Source organism: Acipenser ruthenus, chromosome 16, assembly GCF_902713425.1.
Source record: "Acipenser ruthenus chromosome 16, fAciRut3.2 maternal haplotype, whole genome shotgun sequence".
NCBI classification, from domain to species: domain Eukaryota; kingdom Metazoa; phylum Chordata; class Actinopteri; order Acipenseriformes; family Acipenseridae; genus Acipenser; species Acipenser ruthenus.
In genome coordinates, this window is record NC_081204.1 from 27,609,944 (window position 1) to 27,618,627 (window position 8,684).

General features: G+C 38.4%; 1 protein-coding gene across 1 annotated transcript; it reads right to left on the minus strand.

Moving 5' to 3' along the window:
* Positions 1-818: 818 nt before the first annotated feature.
* LOC131697821 (brain-specific homeobox/POU domain protein 3-like) lies at positions 819-3,984 on the minus strand. Its single transcript, XM_058989249.1, has 2 exons — positions 3,719-3,984; positions 819-3,184 (listed from the first exon to the last, which is right to left on the minus strand). Exons 1-2 carry the CDS (start codon positions 3,836-3,838, stop codon positions 2,279-2,281), a joined length of 1,026 nt encoding a protein of 341 aa, XP_058845232.1. The 5' UTR covers positions 3,839-3,984; the 3' UTR covers positions 819-2,278.
* Positions 3,985-8,684: the final 4,700 nt, after the last annotated feature.

The following is an 8,684-nucleotide window of genomic DNA, read 5'->3' on the forward strand; positions in this document are numbered from 1 at the left end:
AAGAAGAAGAAGAAGAAGAAGAAGAAGAAGAAGAAGAAGAAGAAGAAGAAGAAGAAGAAGAAGAATAATTCGTTATTCAGTAACCGAATCGTATAGTACCAAGACTGAGAAGCTGTGTTAAAGTCTTCGTTCCATTTGGTTCTACATGCATCTCAATTAGGAGATAATGCATTGTGCGCAACTATTGTTTGTACCTTAAATCCAATTAATTACACAGTAAAAAAAAAAAAAAAAAACTACATTTGAAAAATAAAATAAAATAAAAAGTATGCGAAAGTGATACTGTAGCTTATAGGAATGGACTGCTCTTGATTGCTCCTGCATGTGGACAGTTTTTAAATGTGATTTTCGTTTTCCATGTTAATATTTTATATTAAACAGCATTTGAATGGTTTGCCCCAGGAGCTTAATAATTCTGTTTGCAGGAAATGCACTGCCTGTTGGGTCTCTGGAATAGAGTTGGGTGGACAGTGGGGAGGTTGACAAAGGTGCTCAAATATAGTTGAATGACCTATGAAACTGCTTTATATATCGTTTATCATAATAAGTCTGAAAGTATTTTAAACGGTGTTTTGCTAGAAAGAAAGACAACAATTGCCTTGTGTGGTTACATGAAGACATTTTCACTTGTAAATTAAAATATGTTCTATTTTAAGACATGTCGACTGGCTACTGAATTACTGGATTTACAAGCAACTTACAGAAAACAGCAGAAACTTTTATACCTGTTTTTATGATAAGAACATCTTTATTACGTGTTAAAGAAAACATGCTATTTAAAAAAGCACGTAACTAATGTACAAAAAAAGATAAACGATTTGTTTGCGTATAAATGTTCTGTTTTCTTAAAAAGTAATTTTAAAGCATGTCTTAAAATGGTATAAAATAACAATAATATCAACACCACTGACAGCGACCCTTGAACCTCGTGCTATGAAAAATCGATTCCAGTGAAATTTGATATGGAACTGTCGTCATGATGTGACCCGACACTAACAGATACACAGTGCTTTAAAATAAATAAATACTCAAATATAAAATAATCACAACCAAGGAATTTATTAAGAAAATAGTATGAGCGAGTGAGGTAAAACGTGCATGGTTTATTATAAATTATGCCGCTTACACAGACACATTTAAAGCACACCTTTAGGTAATCACAAATGAAATTCTTTAGAATAAATAAAGCAAAGATAAATAAATAAATAGAAAATAAATTCAAACAAATATATATATACCTGCAAAGTGCACAACAAAAACCCCTAGAACTGGACATGGAATCGTGTTGAAATTAAAAGATAATTTCTAAACATCTGTTTGGCTGTTTTAAATAATTAAATAATTCAAAATGTCAATAATAATAATAATAATAATAATAATAATAATAATAATAATAATAATAATAATAATAATAATAATAATGTACGCAAAGCTTGTCCCAGTAACACCTAAATGCATTTTGGTCTTTTTTGTGGATAAATACTAACAATTCACAACGCAATTGTTTTAAAAAATGGTTTGATTGTCAAAGCATTATTACAGTGAAATAAGTATAGACATTAAACAGGTTTACTTATTTGTTGTGATCTAATTTCCCCTTTTAAACTCCTGAAAAGAAAAAATCCCAACCATGAATGTGCTTAGAGCGATGAGGTAGAAAAACAGAAGAGTAAACCTTTTTTTTTTGCTGTTGTTGTTATTGCAATGCATTCAAATTGTTCCTTAAAACTAACGCACAGATACGCTTTATTTGTAAACCATGCAATGATAAACACAAAGTTCCCCAAGTCATAGTGGAGGTATAAGTTAAATCGCTTTTGCAAATCACATAAATTAACAATGTAAGTAAGCATCAATATTATCGGCAAACACCAACCATCATTTAAAAAAGAAAACCCGCGGGTTCTTCACACAGAGGTGCAATGTATTCACAAATAAATATTTACATTAATACATATAAAAGGTTTTTTTTTCAACTAAAGACAATATTCATTATTCTTATTCAAGTTTCTCTGAGATTCTGTACAATAGAATTGCCATGAAAGTCAATGGTGAAGTTCTCTCCTTGATCTGAACTGGTGACTTCCAACGCACCATCAGTACAGTACAGTACAGAGTACGGGTTGACGTGATCCCCCCTTTTAAAATCTTTTTTTTTCAGTTTGTAACAAAAGGGGGAATGTTGTTATCAAGTTTTGATCCCCGCACAAATAACAAAAAATGTAACTGACAAAGTAACAAAGGAAGATCCTAACTGTCTTTTTTTAAACATCTCTTCCTAATGTGTTGCTGAAAACTTCATTCTTTTCTGTTTCTGTCTTTGATTGCAAAACCAGACCCGCACCACGTTTTTTTTCAGTTCTAGTTTCTCTGCTATGGCTGCTATCTTTTCCGAAGATGGTCTGGGCTGCACAGAGAAGTAGGCTTCCAAGGACCGCTTCTCGGGAGCCGCTATGGAGGTTCTTTTGCGTTTCTTGTCACCTCCGTTAAATATCTCGGGCTTGGTCATTTTCTCCCTCTGCGCCCGTTCCGCTTCTTCTAGCCAGGCTTCCAAGATGGGTTTGAGGGCCACCATGTTATTGTGGGAGAGTGTAAGTGACTCGAACCGGCAGATAGTGCTCTGGCTAAGACAACCAACGCCTGGGATTTTCAGGTTAGCCAGAGCAGACCCCACGTCCGCCTGGGTGACACCGAGCTTGATTCTTCTCTGCTTGAATCTCTCTGCAAACGACTCCAGCTCCCGCGGGTCAGGTTCGGACTCCCCTGCGCTTCCCAGCGAGGCGTGAGAGCCGAGGTTGTGGGGGTGAATGTTCATGGTCTGGGGGTGATGGTGAGACATGTGGTTGATGGCAGACATGTGTGAGTGGGGGTGCGACGCTGTGGAGCCCACATCGGGTCCTGCCATGCAGGCCAGAGAGAGACCAGGCGTGAGGTGGTCCAGGAGGTCGCCCTCCAGCCCCTGCGACGGCTGGTGGTGATGATGGTGGTGGTGGCTCGTGAGGACAGAAGGGTGGGGCAGGTGGACGGACGAGGACGTTGGGGTGCATGTCATGCTGGTCATGGTGTGATAAGTGGCATCCGGCTTGTATAGGTTATTTTTCTGAGAAGCTAAATCCACGGCGGCTAGCGCCTCGGCTCTCTGCAGCAAGGTCTCGTCGAAACCTGCAAAGATGTTCCCTTGTAGCTGTGAATTTGGAGGGAAAAAGTCAATGAGCACATCAAGAAAATTAAATACACATCACATATGCACCTCATGTACTTAGCTTTCTTTCTGGTGTTACTGGTGTACTTATCTTTGTATTATTTATTTGGTTTTGTTTTGTTTCGTTTACCTCACAGTTTTATTTCAAGATTTGCCCTGTTATGATTCCAAATAGTTTAGTGTTTGGTAACTATTAAAGAATAACTTTAACAAACGTAACTTTCGCTAGTATCCAACAATAATATAGTTTAAAAACCTATTTAAACACACACAGACACACACTATTTATGTAATACAAAATGTAGTACTGGATTTACATACATTGCAGTTATTTTGAGAATGGTGTAATTAAAACACGGCAGTTGAATGGTTAGTTCCTGTCATATGTTTTGCTCTTATTGTAAATCCATTTTTTTCTGCAGAAAAGTACAAATAAATACATTTCAGATAAATAACTATTTTAAATGCTAGAATGTTTTTTCTTTTTTTTTTTTTTTTTGCAGTTGTTGAACTTACCGACGGAGTGGGTAGACATGCCCGTCTGAGCGCCTCCGAGCTGGAGTGGAGTGGCGTATATTTGGGTTCATGCAGAAGAGGGTGCATGCTGAAAGCCTGCTTGCTGTTCATGGACATCATGACTGCGGAGATCTGCCGTCTGACTATTAGTTCATGAGCAGGTGAGAAGAGAGATGAAATAACACACGCTTCTGTATTTGCAGTTTAGTTAGTTAGCTGTCCAGACGGGAAGGTGTGTATTATTGTCTGAATACTGAGGCATCTCGACAGCACTGTAATATAACACATACCCCCGGTCCCCTCCCCCTGGCAATCAACCACGCCCTTTCCCTCATTTCATTGGAGCGCCAGGGGCGTAATCCACAGGGATTCCAGCGCCGTCCTATTCACCACTGTCCCTTGCAGCAAGTCACAACAGCTCCCCGCCCTTCAGTTTGACTGGCACGGGCCTCTCCCTTACCAGCCCCGCATCATTGTAGCGTCCTGGGTAGATTACATGGCACACCTCTGACAGAATTGGCGAAGCTTGGTGAGAAAGCCTCGCCCTCTTCAAACACGCTGTTGCAGGTATCTTCCTGAGATACTCTGTGTGTGGGTGGTGGGTGGGGGTAAGAGATGGCAGGTGGCGCACACGTTGTAGGTTGCTGTGCATATATCCTGAGGGCTAGCTGTATGACTATCTAGTTCGTTTGTTGTCCAGTTTCCAAGAACAAAAGGCACGCGTTCTCCATCAACAACAGTTGGAAGACGAGCAAACTGGAGTTTCTTTCCTAGAATGCTCTGACCTGTGCTATACCGCATAGATGAGGGACTAATCCGTAAAAACATATGGAGTACAGACACGCATAAAGCCTCTGATCTTACTGTAAGCAGATCAGATAACATTACACTTTTTGTCTTCGTTTTTCTGTCTGGATTGTAAAATCTTTGATGGTTTTGTTAGAGGCAGTTGCCTATGCACCCATTCACAACCAACGCCTTTCCACACCGTTAATAAACTGTAACTGTTCACCCCTGATGGTGCTGAAATGTCATGTATGCAACTCAACAGTACACACTGAGGCAATCAACAGTACACAGTATAGACAGACTATCGTTGAAATTGTCTGAGTTAAGTGCTATTACTACAGCTATGGCCAAAAGTTTTGCATCACCCTATAAAATTATCTAATTTTGCTTCATAAAGTCGAATGAACTGCAGAATAATGTTTCGTTAACATATTGAATTACATAACGCTGTGTAATTTTCGATATACGGTACATAAAGCAAAACTAACAAAAATAGAAAAATGTCATATTTAAAAATCTAACATGAAATACTGTACTAATACAACACGTAAATGTATATTAAACATACATGTATCTTTTATACATGCCTTTATTATTTTATTTATTATAGCAATGATATCCTCTGAAGCAGTGTCATTATATTATTAACATTCTGCACCATAATCAATTATCAAGCACTTATAGCTCACATTATTATTTAATCTATGTATTAAATCCAATTGATTTAATCAATTATACTTTCTTCACAATAGGGAGTCATCAAATCTAGCTGTGGTCATTAACAGTACAAATATATATGTTTTAAAAAAAACAGCAATAACTAAGAAAGTGCTCATATGCATTTGCCCCGTGCTTTCTACAATGCATGTTAATACCCCCCTTTATGAATGTATAGGTGCTGTGTTAATCTGCCAGTCCCTTCATGTAAGCAGAGCTGAGTTAAAATGTGGGTCCCCTTGGAGAAAGGGGCGGTCATTTCTCTAATTGGAACTGAAACCCCGGGTGACACAATGGAACTAGACAATAGGAGGGGTGTTCCATTGACCTTCTCCGGAACCCTAGTCCCAGACCGGTGTAGAGTTCTCCCCTTGCATTGTCCCAGGCACTGTATGGCAGTGGCACTGGTTCATTAATTATGAATCTCCTTTCTTGGTGACTGCAGTCATAAGAAGAAATGCATTTGGTTACAGCTGCTGGTAGATTGCTGGACAGAGTATTGCTGCTGTACAGACATACAGGCAGAGATAGATGTTATACATAGTTAGATACAGATATAGAGATTACAAAAAGTGTAACCAAGGCAATTTAAGGTAAATTGATTGGATTAACTGAAAGGGGGAAAGGGTATTTTTTATACCTATTACTCCCTTTCCCTTTCTATGTATAGATTGTCCTAGGTGATTTCTGATCTTGAATGCATGTAATTTTATAGCAGATCAGTTTTCCAGCTAAGTGTATAATTTGTATTTTCCAACCAACATGCCTGCAGATGTACCTAGATTGGATTCACTAATGAAACATCTATATCAATAGTAATTAATGCAGACGTGGTCATTCTCTATATTGATGCAGATCTGGTCTTTTTAAATACTTTTGCATGCCTCTGGGTTATTTGATAAACTAATCAAGATGGTTCTCATCTTTTTTAACACCTGCTACACAGAATGAGACCCCAGTTTCCAAACTGCTACCCAAGCATGCAAGCTAATAGAAGGGCTTTATTCTGTGGTCTTGGAACAAAATGGGATGGCACTGCCAGCGTTAAACCCGGTTTTCATTGAAATCACAGACATTCTCCCGGTATGCTTGCCAGGACTCATGGCCATGACCGCTACATAAATACTGTATTATGATTTTTTCCCGTTTTTGAAAATAAATATACAGTATATCATTATTTTCAAGATTGCATTGTTTGTAGTTGAATATATATACATAGAGAGAGAGAGGTAGTTAGATAGATAGATAGATAGATAGACAGATAGATAGAGAGATAGGTAGATAGATATGCGATTGCTGTTTAAAGTGCAAGACATGTTTAGATGATACAGGGTTCCTATTCCTCTGTTTAAAGCTTCTTCTTGTCCTGACAGGAACATTTTATATGAGGAGTGTGATAGAGACAGCTGTGCAGCACAGGGCCCATCAAGAGGTCAATGCAGTTCTCCACTTTAATAAGAGGGGGCACTGTGCTGCCCAACCTTTGCACAAGAAATTATATAGAAAAAAATATACATATTTTTCCATCAAACAACGCAGGTTTGCTTTCTGGTAGACTGAATAAACAGACACAATATTAAACTATATATTCTTCTTGATAAATTATTGATGGAGTGTAAAATCTTGTGTTGTAGATTGTGAACATTCTCCAAATCGCTTGATTTACACTGCAGGGGTGCTAAGAGGAAGGGGTGTCTAACTACATGCTTTAATGTAATTGCCTTTAAGGTTTCTAGTAAATATTTTATTGACTGCCAAATTAAAGAAACCAGGCTGGAAAGGCCCTGCCACATACCATTTCCATGGGATGTGTTCTGCGTACTTAACCTTCGTTTTCAGGTATAGAGCTTGCTTGAACTATTAGCCTGGACTGAAGTCTCTTTGGGGTCTTGACTCTATGGGGGGCTGTCTGCCGCTGGCTGTGGAGCTCAGAAAAAGTTTTTTTCTTTTGAATCTCCAATGTCCTGAGCTGAAGAACAGTGTTTTAACATCCATTTGTAAGTGCAGTGCTTCTTCACCTGGGGGGCCCAGCCTCCTGCTCTCATTATCTTACAGGTCAGTTTAAGAGAAATTAAAAATAAATGAGTGTAATTCATGAAACAGAGCCCAGGCCATTAAGTGCTGGGCAGTCTGCTGTAGAGTTTATGACTCTGGTCTTTGCAGGATATCTTCCGTGCTGAGATGCACAGTTATGGAAACAACAAATGATTTACAGCAAGACTAGGGGTGGGGTTTGTATTGCCCGTTTTATCTTCACTCATACCACTTACTGACCAAATACCTAGGTATCTGTGAATAGATAATCATCATTAATTAGCAATTCATCTCATAAGTATAATAGTACCACAAAACTTCCTCCTTTTCCTTAATAAGCAGTACACCTGGGTCTGGGGAGTTTGTTGCCAGATAACTTCACTCAGACTACTTGCTCACTAAATATCTTGATATCCCTCAATAGAAAACTCCCCATCCCCAGCTATATTGCTTTCCTAGAAATAGGAAAACATTTCGGGAGTACCATTCTACTTGTGAGACGTCTTGCTCAATAAAATATTTGACATATTTAGACATATTTAGTCAATGATACCAAGATATTTAGAAATTAAAGGGTCCTAATAAAGAAAGATGGGCAATAAAATCACCACCCCCAGTTGTTCACTAAATCAGTTGTTATTTCCATAATTTGTGCCGGTACTATACTTTAATGGCAATTGTAGTGGCACTATAATGTAAAATGGACTTAGCAATGGTATCACAACCAATATATACTGGTAAGCCATTGCAGTACTAGTTTCAGTGTGCTTCTATATCCAGAAAGCCATGCAGTATTTCCAAATCCATTGTGCTGCTATTGCTGGTAATACTGTGAGCTGTTAATGGTTTCTTCTGGGTATTACACTGGTATTCTAATGGTATCTCATTGTTGTTTTTCCCAGCTGTATACCTGTATAGCGCACTACTCAAGGCAGAACTGTATTAGACCACGTCGTCAGGAGAATGCTGATGGAGGTAAAAACACTTTGTAAAATGGTTAGGAAATTCTATAGTATTCCCTTTTGGGAACTCTTGAGGATTGACTAAGCTTTTTATTTTCCATTTTGCCAAATTGCCCTGTTCTTGTACTGGGGAAAGGGGAAGGTGGGGGCAGAAAGAAATCGCCTTGTAAAAGATCATTTGGCTGAGGCACAAGTTGTGATAATCAGGTCTTGCTTAATAAACCTTCAATGAGTCTTCAATGTCTTACTTACAGGATGATGTCCCCATGTTTAATATTTCTCGTATGCTATTAAAGCTGAGGCCCCACAGTGCTGTACAGAATAAAAAATCATTCTGAAAAAATGTCCATTATTAGGAGTAATGACTGTCCCTGGGAGGCTTTCTCTTTCATGAAAATTCCACGATATAGACTGTCAGTGAAGCACTCTTGAGGCTAAACACATCATTGTTCTATTTTTTTTCA

Bases quoted from the DNA above. Each gene is read 5' to 3' on its own strand.
- LOC131697821 (XM_058989249.1), bottom strand. From the start codon at position 3,838: ATGATGTCCATGAACAGCAAGCAGGCTTTCAGCATGCACCCTCTTCTG. The intron at 3,185-3,718 runs GTAAGTTCAACA...CCAAATTCACAG, and splicing joins CATGTCTACCCACTCCGTCG to CTACAAGGGAACATCTTTGC.